The following is a 19,146-nucleotide window of genomic DNA, read 5'->3' as shown; positions in this document are numbered from 1 at the left end:
TACTCAAGATTTCTGCTCCAGCTGTGGGCTAACATAAACACCTAGAACCGATGGGCAATCTCTCCTGGCTGCTTTAATCACCATGCTCATCTACTTCTCAGAACAAAAAAATACTGGAACCACCTCTCTGTCCATCATTGTACCATTAGAAATGAAATGTAAAGGATAAAAGAAAATCATTGCTTTATTACCCTGTTAGGAAAATGCAGTGTGAGAGCAATGAAGTCTTATGCCCCAAATCAATCATTTTAAATTACACAGATTTGATTCTAAATCCCAGGGCTATGAAAAGTGTAGAACTATCGCGGGTAGCAACGAATACAGTGAGGATGGGTTGGGCACCACAGCCTCCACCACGCAGGACAGTGTAAGTGATGTCAAGAAGGAATTAAACAGCCCCCACCCATTTCCCCTCACAAATTTTCTGAAACAAATGGTAGGAGATGAGTTTCAAAAAGAACCAGCTATTGATTAATCCATGTACCGGTAGCACTGGGTAAAAGAATTGATGGTTGTAAGGGAGAAAACTGGGGCCCTCATTCACTTGCAAAAATCAAGCGGGAGCTAGGCACCCTGTCAATTTTACAGCATCATCAAAAATTGATGAGCAGTTCCTATTTGGAGTTCTTGGTTGAAATACAGAGAATAAAAATTGATAGCTTTCATGAAAGAACTGCCGATACTTTCAAGACTGAGGTCAGAAGTGGCCGGCAATAGTTGTTTCACATGGAAAAGGCATTATATTTAGAAGGATGATTTCCACTGATCTAACAGCAGTGGCTAACCCTAGGGTGAGTTACTGATGTTTCTTTATTGAACCCTGATCTCATGTCTTTTCTACAGTCTTCTACTCACGTTCCTGCCTTGAGGACACGTGGACCAGGAGGGGAAGCTTTCTCTCTCAATATGTCAGTTAATTCTGTGCTTACAAACAGTCCTCTCCAGAATAAACTTCTAGTACCCACATTATTCATTTTCATATTTTCTTCAGCCAATCGACAACTGTGGTGACTTCATCTTCATAATGGATGTCACACCATCTGATGCATTCCAGATTGTGCAATTAGGCAATTTCATAAAAAGTTAGGTCTAAAGATTTTTTTAAGGATTCAATTTTTTTTGTTCAAAATTGTGTAGTTGTTTTTTTTTTAAACCCTGTTACACAAGAAGGATCTTTTAAGGATTTGTGAGGTAGCACAGGAAGTTTAAAAGTACAGTAATCCTTAATTCAGCCTTAACTCAAAATAATTCTTAACAAATGCTTCAGGGGGTTTACTATACCTATCTATATCCTAAATTACCATGCAATCTCTTCAAGAATGCTCACGTTATTTCTCATCCAAGTTTCAGAAAAGCTATAGTATCCCAGCTACTGAAATACTAATTCCTTTTGGCAAAAGGATTTTAAATGTCCTATGTGTCAGCTGTTTTAAGCCGTTACAGCACCTGTAATGCAAGTGTATTACAGAACTCCTATTTTTGTTCAAACTCAAATATACTAACTGGATTACAGAGAATAAGACTACAATGAAAGAGTCTCAAGCTTAACATTAAATTATTTAAAGGGGACTCACCAAAATATTAATAGTAAATATTTGTGGGTAGTGAGGTGAAAGGTTTCATGTTTGTGCTTTTCTGTCATTTTCAGCTTTATGAACAGAGAATTCTCTCTTATGACTAGAAAAAAAAATTATCTAATAGAACGAGGACTACTGGATAGCATTTCCAGCTGTAAAGAAGCAGAAGTTGTCAAGTGGACTGTAGTCGGGGAGAAGCCGAGGCCACTGCCCACCCTGGCTTACACAGCCTGCAGCCTCCATTGTGCACTGCGCTGGGGGTGGTCTGGGCCCTCTAAAAACTTATTACATTTATAACAAACTGGATACTTTTGTCTTATTTGGACTAGATCATTACACTGTGAGTGGATTTTTTCCCCCTTAACTTGGAAGGTAATAGATAAAGCAGGCAAATCTGGAGCAGCAGAGTGACCTGCAGGTCAGTGTCAAAGTCACGTAAGGAGGGGCCGCCTGCCCATGCTGGCTAGAGCCCAGACCGCCACGTGCAAAGCAGGGTGATGTTTGTTTTCCTGGCTTCTCCTCAGTAAGCCCCTTTTAAAGTAGCTCCGAATTCTCCATCATAATGGACGTTTAAAAATTTTTTTAAAGTAAAATATCATGCATGTACTTAATCTAATTATTTTTGGAAATACTTGAAAATCCAGGTAATTCTTGGATTCAAGGGCAAAGCAGAAAAAAAAAAAATGTCCTATTTCCCCCTTTGGAAAGACAGACTTTCCAAAAAAGGAAAGGAGACCTAATAACTGTTTACAAGCCTCCTCTGTTCATTTCTTTTTAATTTTTAAAAGATATTTACTAAGCACCTATTTAGACACTAGAGACACAGTAAAAAAAAAATCAGACAAAAATCCCTGCCCTCCTGGAACTCAAGAGTTGAGCAGGAGAGAGAGAATGGACAAGATTAATAATACATACAGTGGGCTCGAAGGTGATCTGTGTCAGAGAAAACTGAATCAGGTAAGGACAGTAAGGGGTGTGGGTGGGGATTACTGCGATTTTAGACTGGGAGGCAGGAAGGTGAAATGTGAGCAAAGGTCTGAAGGAGATGAGGAATAAGGTGGATTAGAACAGTGGGCAAGGACTGCTCTGTACAGAAGTTGGGCAAGTTTGAGTCCCGAAGGAGCAGCCTTGTATGTTTGAGGAATAGCAAGTCAGCCACTATGGCCTGAGAGAGGGGAGAGGGCGGAGGTGGGAGAGGGGAGAGGAGGGAGGAAAAGTGGAAGGCTCCTCCGACTCCATGACATCAACCCCAGATTTTCTGAAGCACGCCCGTACTTTCACAGGGGAAGCCTGATGATACCAAGTGAAGAATGTACCGGGGTATGTCTGTAGCACATGGTACAGGAAATATAAAGGGCAAACAAGTGAAATGAATAAAGTCAATTACATGTGATTGGAGAAGTGGCCAAGTGTGAGAATTTTATTCATAAACTCAGAAACGGTGTCTGTGCTAAGGTGTTCAAGGAACAGCCGGACACAATTCTGGCCCCGAGGGACTCATGTGGTCTCCCGGGAGGTACATGGGTAAGGCTGTATTCAGTAATGATAAGCAGCATGTTCGGTAGAAGCCGAGATAAGAGCTGAAATGATCAGAGAAGCCTTTACAAAGAAGACATTCTAAGTTAAAATGTAAAATTTCAAGAAAAAAAGTGGAGAAAGAGGAGGGATAGTATATGCAAAGACACGAAATTAGCATGGGCAAAGTGCATTTGTTTTGTGGGCAATGAGCAGACATATGTTGGCCTGAATGGGAAGTTTGTATAGGGCAGTGGTGAAAGGTCCATCAGGGAGACTGTAATTCTTTATGGACAGGCTGAAGTTTTAACCTAAAGGCAAAGGGGTCTCAATTTAGGTTTAAACAGAGACTGATGTGATACATAAGGTAGCTTGGATGGAGAAGACACATGGGAGACAGCAGTTGGGGGCTGCAATACTCAAGACGTGAAGTGATGAAGGCCATGTCTGGAGTGTCTGGCATGGAAATAGAGAGGAGCAGACAGCTTCTCAAAATATTTAAGAAGAATTATGCAACTCTGTGACCAGGTATTTTTATATTTGGAATGCCTTAAAGGGGTTCACTAGGAAAACAGTGATAAATGTTAAAGAATTGTTGAAAAGGGACCTGGTTTAAATATTTTAAATTTGAGTGATATGTCAAATGTTTGGAAATCTTAGGAAAACGAGTTTCAGAGAAGAGATCAATACTAAAAATAAAGATTTGTTAGGGATAATTTGGCAAATGATGGTTGGAATTTTCCCTTTTGCTGTTTTATTGAGCCAACACAATTCCTCAGTGGGTTATAGACAGATGAACTATACCATTTACCATTCAAAATGAGCCATTTTCGAGAGTGAAGCGGGGAGCTATTAATAATTACACTGAGGCAATTGGTGTAAAACTGAGGCTACCCAGAGCAAACCAGGATGTATCAAGTTCTATCTTGCTTTAAATGGTGAAGTTGCCATTTCTTATTTTTATTATTGCTCTTGAGTTTTTCAGAAAGAGTCAAGTGTTTCAATTAGTATCACAACAAACAGCAGGAAAAGGTCCCCAAATTATCCGTTCAGCTATGCATACACATACACACTGAATGCAGAGTCATTGTCAGAAAAGAGAAAACAAAATAGCATTTTAAATTCAAACTATAAATCTGCTATTACTGGGGAGTGTGTGAGGAGCAACAGGGCAAAAGTTTGTGTTTTGATAAAAACTTGCTTTATTTAGTGTATACTAGTCATTTTATAATGACTACAATTGCTAGCTTTTCTTTTGAAAAACTAAAAAAAGTTATTTGCTATCAACTTAAAAAATTTGCTACCCATACTTATATCAAACACAGTTATCTTTTTTGTTTGACTTTTTTGTAGTGACATGAAATCATACAAAAGGAGTGGAAGCCTCCTTTGGACCAACCTCTCTCATACCACCCTCCCTGCCTCCCCAGAAACAGAGAAAATCACTAGCCTGAACTTTTAAAACATTGCTACTATGCTTTTACTACACACATCTAAGAAATAAAATGCAATGTTAATTTATGGGTCATTAAACTTTTCATTTGTGGTATCACATTTCCACAATTATTCATCAGCTTGTTTTTTCTATTACTCAGCAACCACTTTCTAGAGGTACTTGTTGCTTTGTTACTCTTGCCCTTTTGGTGCTACATCTTAAAATGTGAAATACATAAACTTATTGATAAAAGAGGAGCTTTTCTCCTATGATGTTTATGGTTTATACATCCATCTCCTTTATATCATTAACATCACTGGAATTACCGTGTGTCCTGCTGTTCTCTGTGGATTAACAGGGACCACTTCTGGCAACCATATAACAAAGTTCTAGATACAAGGTGCGTGGGTATAAATTAAGTTCTGAAAGTTGTCATTTTCAATGTTTGATCATCTTACAGATCAATGATGTACTTAACTCTTTCAATATGGGGTTTTAAAATGTCATATTTTGTCTCATCTGAACAGTTTTAGCTGTTTTTATTATATGTGTTTCTTTAAAAATAAGGCACTTGCCAGTAATCCTTCCAATATTAAATACTGATGCATATGTGTATAAAACCACAAGTAGATACATTAAATATCATTCATCTGTTGCTCTGCACTGTTAAACCTACTTTTTTGAATGTGTTCTGTGCTATACATATACCCTTTGTTCATAAAAATCTTACAAAAAAAAAGAAAAATTTTCAGTTAATCTTGAATCTATTTTACACTTAAGAGAACCACAAAACATTGACCAAGGAAATTAAAAGATGACTTAAAGAAATGGAAAGATGTCCTGTGTTCTTGGATTAGAAGAATTAATGTTATTAAAATGGCCATACTACCCAAAGCAATCTAGAGATTTAATGTGATCCCTATCAAATTACCCAGGACAGTTTTCACAGAACTAGAACAAATAATCCTAAAATTTATATGGAATCACAAAAGACCCAGAATTGCCAAAGCTTTACTGAAGAAAAAGAATGAAGCTGGAGGAATAACCCTCCCAGACTTCAGAGAGTACAGAGCTACAGTAATCAAAACAGCATGGTATCGGTACAAATGCAGACATATGGATCAATGAAACAGAATAGAGGCCCAGAAATAAACCCACCAACCTACAGTCAATAAATCTTTGACAAAGAAGGCAAGAAGATAAAATGGAGTAAAGACAATCTCTTCAGCAAATGGTGTTGGGAAAACTGGTCAGCTGCATGTAAATCAATGAAGTTAGAATACTCCCTCACACCATACAGAAAAATAAACTCAAAATGGCTTAAAGACTTAAACATAAGACAAGACACTATAAACCTCTTAGAAGAAAACACAGGCAAAGCATTATCTAAGATAAATCTCAGCAATATTCTCCTAGGGCAGTCTACCCAGGCAATAGAAATAAAAGCAAAAATGAACAAATGGGGCCTAATTAGACTTACAAGCTTTTGCACAGCAAAGGAAACCATAAGCAAAACAAAGACAACCTATGGAATTTGGAGAAAATATTTGCAAAAGATGAAACTGACAAGGGCTTAATTTCCAGAATTTATAAACAACCCATACAACTTAATAAGAAAAAAACAAACAACCCAATCCAAAAATGGGCAGAAGTCCTAAACAAGCAATTCTCCAATAAAGACATACAAATGGCCAATAGGCACATGAAAAAATGCTCAAATCACTAATTATCAGAGAAAAGCAAATCAAAACTACAGTGAGGTATCACCTCACACCAGTCAGAATGGCCATCATTAAAAAGTCCACAAATGATAAATGCTGGAGATGGTGTGGAGAAAAGGGAACCCTCCTACATTGTTTGTTGGAATGTAGTTTGGTGCAGTTGTGATGAAAAACAGTATGGAGATTCCTCAATAGACTAAAAATAGACTTTTCATATGATCCAGCAATCCCACTCCAGGGCATATATCCAGAGGGAACTCTAATTCTCAAAGATACCTGCACCCCAGTGTTCATAGCAGCACTATTTACAATAGCCAAGACATGGAAACAACCTAAATGTCCACTGACAGATGACTGGATAAAGAAATTGTGGTATATTTACACAATAGAATACCACTCAGCCATAAAAAATGTCATTTGCAGCAACATGGATGGACCTGGAGATTATCATTCTAAGTGAACTAAGCCAGAAAGAGAAAGAAAAATATCATATGATATCACTTATATGTGGAATCTAAAAAAAAAAAAGATAAACGAACTTATTTACAAAACAGAAACAGACTCACAGACATAGAAAACAAACTTATGGTTACCAGGGGGAAAGGGAATGGAAAGGGATAAATTGGGAGTTTGAGATTTACAGATACTAATATATATAAAGTAGATGTAAAGAACAAGTTCATATTTTATAGCACAAGGAACTATATTCAATATCTTGTAGTAACTTATGGTGAAAAGTAATATGAAAATGAATATATGTATGTTCATGTATGACTGAAGCATTACGCTGTACACCAAAAATTAACACAACATTGTAAACTGACTATACTTCAATAAAAATATATATAAAAAAGAAAAAAAAATTTATAATTAAACCAAGATGAAATTCAATGACAAAATAAAAATATGGCCAGGAAATAAAAATGAGTTTCAACAGGGAAAAGTGCTGGTTAGTAACAAGGTGAAAAGTCAAACTGCAAAGTAAGGCTGTCTGGCTTTGTACAAATAAAGCATAAAACAATTGAGGCCAGAGTGAGTCACCAGGAAATATGAGTAAGCAAATTTGAAGCAGGTGTGATCCTGGCATCTATAAATATGCAGCACAAAGTAATTATCTTATTCTAATGTGCATTGACTAGATACCCTACTTTGACCTGTTCTGGGTCAGAAGGCTCCTTATGCTGCCAATGAGAAGAAAACTCTGCCAGACAGATAACTGGTAAAGGCTGCTTGAATCAGAAGCACACGCATTTGTACCCAATCTAGAGGGATTTGCAGTTATTAAATAAATACATAGAAAGTCCTTTATAAATCACCTGTACCAACCCAGGTGAGATAGCATAGCAACATGATTTAATGACTCAGCACTTTCTGAGAAGAATGGATGGTAGACACCTTGAAGGGCTTGATGTTGTTTGCCAGGAAGAACAAACTCGTCTAAAAGATTTACTAAGTCAAATTACCAGAATTTTTCTCCATGTTTATCCTAAGGAAATATTTAAACATCTAGGGCAAAACACCACCTGGAATTACCTCATCAAATAAAGAAATGCTTTTCCTTGGGTTGGGTGGGATGTAGGTTAGAAGTAAGCTGTTGTGTCCCAGTCATATCTGTACAGACCAACTGACTCTAGAAGTTGATGGCTTGAATCTAAAAGGGGAGGGCAGGGTTGCAGATAATGGGGACAAACTGTCAAGCAAACCCCAGAGAAGTCATTCTCAAATGAAATAAATTCATGGAGTATCTGAGGAACAACTGACTAGATTATATTCTATCTATTCCATCAAAACTTATGGCAGCTTTCAATAAACTACACTTTATTTGGCCTGTATGAAGACTGCTATCATATTCAGTCAACATCCAAATGTAAAGAGAAAGAAGGAAAACATTCTACAGGTAATTCTTGCCAGACTATACAACTACCCTCCCACCTCTTGCTGAAGTAGACCAGTAAGAAGAGAGGGTTTTTCGTTTTGCTTAAAGAGCCTACCTATCCAATTTAATTTCCACCCCAATTTTCTTAGTTCACGGGTAAACACAGTTTGGGGCATCCGGAAATAAGTCACAGATGGGTGGGTCTCTGGCTACTGTAAAAGGCTAACAAGCAAGCTTGAAAAGTTGGGGAAGGACATTATTTCCAAGCAGTAAAATATACAAAAAAAGTCTTTTCAGCGATTTTTCAAAAGAAAAATCTTACTATTCCTCACCCCTCCTCTCCTTCATTTCAAATTCCTCTAAAGTTTGGTTTGGTTCTCCTTCTCTTTCCTTCTTTTTCCAAATATGATATCATATCCCATTAGTGATAAGGAACAAAGAGTGGAGCAGATAATTGTTCCTTAGGGTCCTACTGAATCGCAGATCAACTAATGTAAGAATGTCTCTTGAGCAAAGACTTCCCATACTTCTATATTAGATGCCATTTACTGGTGGATTTGAAAATTTGTGAATTACAGTGAGGTGAGAGCCAGTCAAAATATTCTATAAAAACATATCCTTGTAATAATGAAATTATATGACCAAAATAGGGGAATTTTTATTAATGCCCAGTAAAACATCTGTGAGAAGAGCTAATTTTTAAAAAAATTGATGTTATTTATTTTCATTGAGATACACTTGATTTGCAATGTGGTACTAGTTTCTGGTATATAGCATAGTGATACAGTTATACATATATATTCTTTTTCATATCCCTTTCCATTATATGTTATTACAAGAATTCTTTAAGTACAGAGAAATCTCAGTAAGCTCTTCCTAACGTGGAGCCATGTTCAGTTAATACAACCACAAAATTCCATTATAATGTTTTTCAAGTAATTGATTTGAACTTTATGCTCCACAGTAGCACCATGTTGTTAATCTACTTTATATATAGTAGTTTGTATCTGCTAATCCCAAACTCCTAATTTATCTCTCCCCACCCCCTCCTTTCCCCTTTGGTAACCATAAATTTGTTTTCTAACCTGTGAATCTGTTTGTTTTGTAAATAAGTTCACTTGTACTATTTTTCAGATTCCACATATAAGTGATATATGATTTGTGTTTGTGTGTCTTACTTCACTTAATATGGTAATCTCTAGGTCCATCCACGTTGTTGCCAATGGCATTATTTCATTCTTTTTCATGGCTAAGTAATATTCTACTGTTTGTGTGTATGAGCACTACTCAGTGTATGTGAAAAGGATTCAGGAGCCAACTTGAAGAAACTCCCACTGCCCAAACATGGGATAATTCAGTATCAAAAAGAATAATAGCAATAGACTATAACACAGTAATTCCAAATTCACCTCAAAATCACTGACACATAAAAAAGTATACACCTATGAGTTCATAATGATTTTTTTAAAAACATTATCATCGCAGGCTAAGTAATCGTTTTTTTCTGAAACTGCTAAATACTACCAAAGAACCAAGCATTTATCCTGGCTTTGCTACAATAAGTTCTTATTAAAAAGTCCTATCAAATGTTAAACTTAAATATAATAAAATTTCTAGATCTAACTACCAACTAACAAGGAATACAGAAGACAGAAGAATACAATCAGCAAAATCCACTCTGAGAGAAACTCTAAAAGGAAAATGATCTGGTTTCTTCAAAGGATGGGTTGGGAGTGGGAGGAGGGACACAGAGAGGAAGGAAGAAACTTCCAAGTTAAAAGAACTCAACCAATGAAAATGTGTAGGATCTATTTTGATCAAGATTCTTAAAAATAAATTATTAAAAAAACTATCATTTATGAGACAACTGAGGAAACTAGAACTTTTCATCATAAAGAATTAGTACTAATTTAGGTGAGATAATGACAACTTTTTAATAAGACTGTTTAACTTTTAGAAATGGTATCATTTAAGCAAAAGAAATGGTATCATTTCATTCAAAAGTATTTGAGTTTGTATTAATTCCAAGTAATCTGGGGGCAAGGGAGAAGTTGGTAGGGATGTAGATGAAACAAGATTAATAGTGTTAATGATTAAGTAGGGTAACAGGTACACGGGGGTCCTTGTACTCTCTTCTCTGTTTATAAGTGCTAAGGTTTAAAAAAAGAGGAAAAAGGCTCAGAAAATGTTGAAAATTCTGTAAAATGCTGAAAGGCATCATTAGAAGAAGGTAATTTCCCCCTCAAATATCAAAATACTTCAGGTGATGCATACTCTGTGAACCTTCAATGTAAGTAAAAATGAAAATGCTGCTTTGTGGTAGAGAATTATGACCTGATACTTAGTGACATGGAAGGAGTCTTTACAGTGACAGATCCAAATCATGAGAACCTCAAATGTAGTGCCTTACAAAATGCACCAAAATAAAGAGCATATTCAGTCGCAGCAAGCAGATGAGTGCATCAGACGCAGGAGCCAGTGTAATGGGAATGTGCAGATCATCAGAGTTTGTGAAAACCCTCATCTTTAACCCACCTTAAGTGACTAATGAGGCTTTTTATAGGACCATCTATTTCTCCTTAGTGGCAGAATTACTATGCAACATGAAAAAATAAAAAGAAATACTCCTAAACATTGAAACAAAGGGTTTTTTATTCCGTAGGATATCTACATCTGCTCCCCTACCCCCATGCCAAGCCTAGTTACCAACTTCTGGTTTTGACAAGCAAAACACAAATAGAACAGGTGCCTTTGTCAGCACTGTAGGTAAATTCTGGTACCTGTGTGGACACCAGCTGTGTGCTCATTAGTCTTCTGATTGCCAAATCCCCTAATATTACAAAACTAGAAATGCTCCTTCCAGCTTCCAGGAGTGTGCCTGGATGTTGGCTGGCAGATGTCCCCGGAGAGATCAGGCCTGGTCCTGACAGCTGCCATAATGAGTTTTACCAGGGGCAAAGTAAAAACTGGCTGCACGAGCACAGGTCTGAGAGTGAAGTCGGGCAATGCAGGAGGAGGATGCTTCAGGGGATGCAGAACAAAAGCGTTCTCTGGACTAGTGATACTGACACAGACAGGTATTCAGTGTCTGGTCATATGCCCACATGCCATTTTTGATTAGGTCCTAGTCAGTAAAAGCACACCCATCACATTTGAACCCTACTCTTCCATAGACTTCTACAGTTTACTGCTATGGCTTTCCATTAAGCCCTCCATCTATATTTATACAACAGAAATAATGGAATTGATGCACTGCTTCTAGTCCTAAGGCATAAACTGAATTACTGCATCAACAGTTCAGAGAAGAAAGGAGATGGCCTGTGAGCTCTCAAAATAAAGAGTCTGAGTGTAGTGCAGTAAGTTTGGATGCAATGAAGGTCTTCTCTGTGGGCATGACTTTATGTCCTTAATAATCAAAAATATGAGATGTAAGATAAAAAGTTCAGTGGTTGCTTCTTTCAGCTGAGTCTGATGAAATGGATGGATTTTATTTGGAAATGGAAAAACAAACCTACCTGAAGACTGCAAGGGTCAGAGACCACAGCACTAATGGCTTCCTCAGTTCAAACTTTGCCCGTTTGTTCATTAGGTGCCGACCACCAAAGATAAAGGCAGCATACAGAGCGGAAAACAGGAAAGATTTCTTCCTGTGAACAAACAGAAGACCAAAATCTTATGAGATCAAACTCTTTAAGGAATTTATTTTTATTCAGTAGAAACTTATATTTACTCATTATTCATCAACTTGTGTACCATTCTCCTCTTTGTAAGCACTGAAGACATTCTTGGGAATGTGCCTCAATCACTGAAGAGAGAATGCTCAGGCCATTTGACAATATGGCACCTGTCAAACCCTCCCTTGACAAATTAGGTCACCTAGATTTACCAACACACATCAGGATAGGCGCGTTTTACTTTTTGAACTCTGTAACTCTAAACATTTCAACAACATAGCACTGAGGTCCCAAAAGAAAACGTTTCACTTACGGAATTCATTTCAGTTTTCTGAGTTTGTTGGACAACTTAGATGAATGTTTAAAAAGAATTATTTTTATTGGACACAAAATAGTTGGTGACAGAGTTGTGTCTTGGAGGCTTTCTTTATCCTAACAGGCTAATGATACTAAAAAATGATTTTAGAGGACTATTTGATGATTTAAAACACTAAAACCAAGCTACTTGATTTATGACTGCCCCAAGATGGATTCCTGACATCTTCTCCAAAGAAGGCAGGTATTAAAGGTGTTAGTATTATCATTAATAACAGGCATAATTGTCAGATATCATACAATGTAACAGGAAGAACACAGAACCGCCTACAGTACATGCCAAAACCCTTGAGCTTGAATCTATTGAATATGTGATTTTACTACCTGCTTATAGGAAATACAGGGGATAAAGCCAAACTGTGGGACATTCTGTAGGGCGGCTGAATTTATTTCTTCAAAACATCAGTGGTAAGAAATAAAAATCTGTTCTAGATTAAAAGTGAGTTGAGAGATGTATCAAATATACTGTGTAGAAATTTTTTGGATCCTTATTTGAACAAATGAATTGTAAAAAAACCCAAAAAACAAACCAAACACCTTTAATGAAATCAGAAAGTTGAAACCTGATGAGCATTATTGTAAAAGGCTTCCAGTTTTTTTCCCTGACTGCTGACATGTATTGCTGACTCACGACGGATCTTATTCACACAAGCAACACTCCTTCGCTGAGTGCGAGTGACCTATTTGATAAACACTGCCAAATAAAACAGCGATTCTGAAATCAACTGGTAAGTCAGGGCCAAATAAACCACTTCTAATGAGTTTTGCAGGCTCTTTTCTTGGAAACACAAGACCTGGCTGGGACACAGTAGTAAGTGCTTAATAAATATTTGTCGAATGATCATGATCTGATATCAGATTTTCCAATGCATGTGGGGGCTCAGCAAACACTCTGAATGAACAGTTGAACCTTCCCAGTACTGTCTTAATAACTAAAGAAAAAACTTTTCAGACAAAACATACAATTCATTTTCTTCCTCCAGAAAGAAAGACTATTCCTATATTTCAAGAAGTGGCAAAGTGAGACAATTTATTATACCTATAGAACATTTCAAGAAGAAAGTACTTTTAGCCATAAATATATTTATTGCTTTACTTCTTTGAATTCTGCACGTGTATGGCACAAAATTAAGAGTCAGAATCACTATCTGTATTTACATGCATATAAGCAAGGACTCACTGAAGAAAAACAAGTCTATGAAGTTAATGTGGACAACAGTAATATGAAATAGTATACGTCCTTTTCTGAATTACAAAGGTAACAATAAGTGACAATAATCATAGTGTTATGATTTAAGGAATGATTTCTATGCACAGACATAGTGCTAAAAAGCTTTATCATTTAATCCTCCTAATCAGCCTTAACGTAAATAAAACATTATCTTCATGTTCTGAGTAAGGAATCTGGCTTAGAGGTTAAGTAGCCTCAGCTCTCCCTGCTCTCCTGTGGTAAACTTTTGGAGGAAAGAAGGGTGTAGCTGGTATGTTCTCTTCTAAGCATGTAAGCATGCCTTAAGCCCTCCTACTGAATTGCAAGGCCATTGTGCAGCACATTATTTAACTCTGAGAAGATAAAAAGGAATCACTACAGCAGTCTGTCATACTTTCTGGGCATGGTACACTTAGATCCAAACCTTCTTCATCTCCTGGAGAACAAGTTCATTGTATGTACTACTGAAAACTTTCCCTTACAATTATGTATCATTCTCTTACTCATTCAATCCAGTTCTGACTTTAGTGATAGATTACGTTGCTTGTAATTATGAATGTCTATATGATCCTCTCATTCTAGCCTAAGGGAAAAATAATGTCTCCTGAAGAACCAAAAAAAAAAAAAGAATAAAAATCTTCCCTCTATTTCTTTAGTTCTGGAATGAGAATTCATCCTCATGGACTGCTAGCTTCCTGGCAAGGACGATTCTCTTTTTCACATGTTTTCTAAAGATCTCATCTTCAGTTCCACAGCTAGGGCAACAAAGTCAATCAATATAAACACGCAGAATTTGAGAGTCCCGAGGGACCAATCTCCTTGTTCTACAGAGAGGAAAAGGAGTGGGGGGGGTGGGGTGTGGGTTTGTGTGAGTGTGCTGATGACAGTGGTTGCTCACGGTCACACAGATGCATACTGCATGTTGGTCAAAACCAGCAAAAATTGCAATGGCTCGAGCAGGTGGGTAAACATAAATCAATTGTCTAGGTTACATCTGACAGGCAGTCAATAAAGGGAACTGATATTTAAGTATAAATGCTATAAAATAAGTTGATTATAGACTATATAAATCTTTCACTGCAGTGAAATTTAAACAATGCTTTGGGTTAATTTAAAATCACACTTAGGCTTCTCCTAAAAGAGGGAGTCATCTAACAAGGCATTAACTCTCAACTCTTCAATTGAGCAACCAAAATTTTTCTATTATAGTTGAATGTTACAATTTTTCCATGTTGCTCAGAAGATAAATTTTTCTTTAGCAAAGTGGGCAATTTAAGTGGATTAAAACTGTCTTTCCATTCTGCTATCTCTTTGGTAAAGGTTCAGTTACAGTCAAGATGAATAATGACTTGCTGCTGGTCCACTTACTGTTTAATGTGGACAGATGACTTCCCTAAAGCTTCAACAGGAATCCAATAATACTTCACATTCTGGCAGGCCTCCATAGCTGGGTATAATGGTAACCCATTGTTTATCACCAGATAATTTTTAGATTGTATCGACTCTTCCTATTTAATTAGCCTTAAGTGCACACCTTATAGCATAACCTTTAACTGTAGGTGCTTAATAAATACTTTTCAGGATGGTGATTCCATAGCTATGTATATAAATTACCCAACCAATGATCATTCCCAACCAAATGAGATACTGATGTGCTTTGAGCTTGTCATGCTTGCATTTACCCTTTCCCCCACCTTTCATTTGTCAATGTAAAAAATGAAAATTAGTCCATAATTAATAAAAATAATGGTCTTATTCTTTATCCTTGGAAAACTGGATTTCTTTATCATGCTGCCTTATTCCACAATGTTCCTAGATTTTTTTTTCCATTCTGACCCAAACAGCTGCTTATGATTTGTATTTATTGTTCCAATAACACTTTTCAAAGAGTGTGTATATATTCAAATGGGGTTTTTTTTCCCCCTGGGATTCTATTGAAACCAATACTTAGTAGCTGGAAACTTTTTAACACATCGAATCTCTGCCAAATGACTTGTAATCCTTTGGGAGTCAAATTTATTTGTGAATGGCAGGCAAAACTTTCATGTGGGTAGCGTTTCAACATAGGATAATTGCTAATGAACACCCCGGGGAGATGGCCTGAGCTCTTTATGTCAGTAACCTTGTTTTCATGGTGACTGTACATGTGTGAGGCATGAGGAGTTGTGAAAGGGAAATAAGCTGTGAGGGAGAAAAGGAAAGAAAAGAAAAGGAGACCTAAAAGCATCTCTCGCTTTGGCTGGTCTGCCTGGTGCATGGAAAGTTTTCACATTCTAAGTCGTAGAGTGAGAAACTGAGAAAGAATCCTAATCAGTGAGGCTGCAATTCTTAAGATTTCTCCTTTAGTTCAGTTGCTGATTCAAGTCAGCAAATAAGTCAACGGTCTGAAAGTAATTTTAGGCCACATATGAATTGGAGACTGTGAGAAATTAATACACACAAACCTCAATTAAGTGAGTCTGGAGACTAGAGGCGGTGCTCTCCTGCCCTGTGACCATGGCAGAGCTTAACAGGAAGAAGAAAGTCTCCTTTCCTGACAAGAACTCGACCAATGAAAAGCCTTGGAGTCTGTTTAGCTCTCCCAATTTCCTTTCCCCCCTTCCCCTCTACAAGAGGGCTCTCCTTCCCTTGCCTGTGGGGTACTTGCACTTGGCTTATCATGGTTGCAGACCCTGAATTTACAATTCTCGGCTAATCCCAAAGAAACTCATTTTGCTGGAGAAAAATCTGGTCATCTATTTGTTTGAAGTCAACAAGACCCAGAGAAGGAAGGAAATACACTTCTTTTTGCAAATAAGACATTTAGTGGATGTGTATGGTGGTTATAAGAGTATAGAGGGACGTTTTACAAGAGTATAAAGGAAGGTTTTCTTGAGAGAGATTCTGAAAAGTACGCTCCTGGAGCTCTAGCCAGGGCTGGATCGTGTCACTTTGAGAATTCCCTCAGGACTTCATAGAGGCATTTTTCTATATTAAAAATTATGGAAAATTTCCAGCAGTTTTTATTCACTAGTAAATTATAACTAGGAATTAACTCTGTGCCCAGAAATTCTGACAAAGAATAATTCTGGGAATAATGGAAATATGTCCATAATTAATACAAACGGTGACTTTATAATTGCCACTCAAGCCATGAGGAAAGAAGTGTTATTCTAACCTGTTGTGTTTGACCCAGCAAACCAAATAATGTGTGATCTTTTGAGTCTGAGTTGCAAACACTTCTGCTTCTCATGCTGCTTTTCCCTCAGATGCTAATTTAAAGATCACAGGTTCTTATTTAAGTAGAGAAAGCCATTCTTTTGTAATTCAGTATTTCTACTGTCAAAGTAGGTCATGATCAAAGTAGAGTTACATGCATGCAATGGATTCAGTGACACAGCTACATACCCCTCTCCAGGAAAAGTACTCTCCTCTTAGGACAGACCTATGTAATGCTGCTTGTACATACCTACCAACCTATCCTTTCTCCCCACCTTTTAAAAAATCTTGATAAACTATTCTCTTGTTGGTTTTCTTTTTACGATTGGAAATAAGACCTTTGAAGGGAAAACTTTCAAAATGTGTAAGAACACACAAACACATGCAGCCCCATTTAAAACATGCCATCTCGCTCATACTTAAATTGGCAAGATACCAATTAATTCCTTGTTTCCTTAGATGTTTTTAGTTGATGAAAAATGCTGACATCCATCCATCCTTCCACTCAAAATGATCTTTTTCACTTGCAGTGTGGTTAGTATGCCACTGAATGAAAAAAAAAAAAAAAGGCTAGCTTTGAGGTGGATCCTTAAGGCTATGGATGGATGGACAGAGGCAAGTGATTTGGGCTGGGGAGAAGCCATGGTATAAGCATGAGCTGAATTGGGAGTTTATCAGACCAGGTGCATTGGAGTAGGGGAAGCCCATTTGGAAGTGTAGGGTAAAGTCAGGGTATGTGGCATCCTGAAAGCTGCAGCAAAGTTAGGACTGCATCCTCAGCTCAAGAGTGCAGTAGGTTGTAAGGCAGGTGGCCAGTAATTTGTTACTACTAATAATTAAAATATAGTACACACACTTGTTGCTTACTTTGTTGTCTTTCCTTCTTAAAAAAAAATAGATTCACACATGGGTACATCATTATGAGCCTTGGATGCAAGAAGGGGGAAGAATGATGGACAGTGATTCCAGAAAGATAGGTGGAGAATGCTGGTGTAAGCCATGGAGAGCACCGAAAATCCTGGAGCCGAGAAGGGGCAGAATAAAGAGATAAGCTCACAGGGAAACAGCATTAATTACTTCTATTCTCGAGGGCAGATATGGCTGAAGTTTGACTCTGCTTCTCTAAGTCAATACACTTTGGCATATTCCCCATGACCTACACTGCCAGCAGCCGTAGGGCAGGAATCACTGAAGTGCATGTGTTTACTGAAGCAAGTTCTTTTGTAAGTTGCTGTTCTTCACAGGACTGACCAGATGGCACCTCCTCTACGTTTCATTCATTTAAGAATGAATAGTTTTTGCATATGCCAGTCATTATCTACAAATTTTGAAATCTCAGTCTGTCCCTTCCCATGCCCCGCCCCCTTGGCAACCACAAGTTTGTATTTTATGTCTATGAGTCTGTTTCTGTTTTGTATTTATGTTCTTTTTTTTTTTTTTTAAGATTCCACACATGAGTGATCTCATATGGTATTTTTCTTTCTCTTTCTGGCTTACTTCACTTAGAATGATGTTCTCCAGGGACATCCATGTTGCTGCAAATGGCGTTATATTGTTGTTTTTATGGCTGAATAGTATTCCATTGTATAAATATACCACATCTTCTTTATCCAGTTATCTGTTGATGGACATTATAACAGAGTATACTGTACAGCACAGGGAAATATACACAAGATCTTGTGGTAGCTCACAGTGAAAAAAAATGTGACAATGAACATATGTATGTTCATGTATAACTGAAAAATTGTGCTGTACGCTGGAATTTGACACATTGTAAAATGACTACAACTCAATAAAAAAATGTTAAAAAAAAAAAAGAATGAATAGTTTCCTGTTCTAAGTATTGCAAATAAGGAGGCTAATCATGGCATAATTTCAGTAAAGCTGTGTCCTGAATTGTTATAACCATATGGTGCAAAGGTCAATTTTAATCCTACAGTATTGCATCTGAGACAGAGACAAGAATATTTTTCTTTGTTTTCAAAGACGTGGTTTAAATAACACTGATCAGAAAGAATCAGTCTCAAAAGGTAGACTCAAAGATTTGAGGATGGTAAATCAAAGAAAGAATTCTCTCCTTGAGGAACGTTTCTTACCTCCTAAGAAAGAGTAAAGCTTCCACAACCTCTGAATAAAAATTTAGCCAAAAATGTATCACTGGTCTTCATTAGATAAACCTCTTCCCATCTCAAAGCAAACTCTTAATGAGCTCTGCACTGACAAAATAATTCAGTTTCTGTTTTGAGAGTATCGCTCTCAATATTCTCACCTTGATTCTTTGGTCTTGATTGTCACTTCAAGTTAGAATTTTCAGGTAACTGTCTTATATAATACATCAGCCACTGATAACTAGTCATGGTAAAACACTGAAGTCTAGTGGTCATTTAAAAGACAAAGTTCTGAATAGAAAGACAATATGCAGAAATAGAATCCAGAAAGTAGTTTCATCAGCAATTCAGTTTCATTGTGTTAATTCCCTTAAAGAAATGCCCTTTGTTCTAAGCAATAGAAAGCTTCCATCTGAATTGCCAATGAAGAAATGCTCACTTGCTAAGGTTATTTTAA

The 19,146-nt window shown here is 37.1% G+C and overlaps 1 protein-coding gene across 3 annotated transcripts in view; it reads right to left on the bottom strand.

Annotated features, from left to right (window-relative positions):
• Positions 1 to 19,146, bottom strand: part of ELOVL6 (ELOVL fatty acid elongase 6) — a 120,077-nt gene that overhangs the window by 31,354 nt on the left and 69,577 nt on the right. For all 3 annotated transcript variants that reach the window (XM_010981089.3, XM_031467676.2, XM_010981088.3), the window contains exon 3: positions 11,640 to 11,771. In XM_010981089.3, the coding sequence (XP_010979391.1) occupies positions 11,640 to 11,771 (132 nt within the window). The remainder of the gene's footprint in view (positions 1 to 11,639; positions 11,772 to 19,146) is intronic.

This window comes from Camelus dromedarius, chromosome 1, assembly GCF_036321535.1.
Source record: "Camelus dromedarius isolate mCamDro1 chromosome 1, mCamDro1.pat, whole genome shotgun sequence".
Taxonomy (NCBI): Eukaryota; Metazoa; Chordata; class Mammalia; order Artiodactyla; family Camelidae; genus Camelus; species Camelus dromedarius.
Note: the sequence above shows the minus strand (reverse complement) of the source record. Positions and strands in the feature narration are given on the sequence as shown.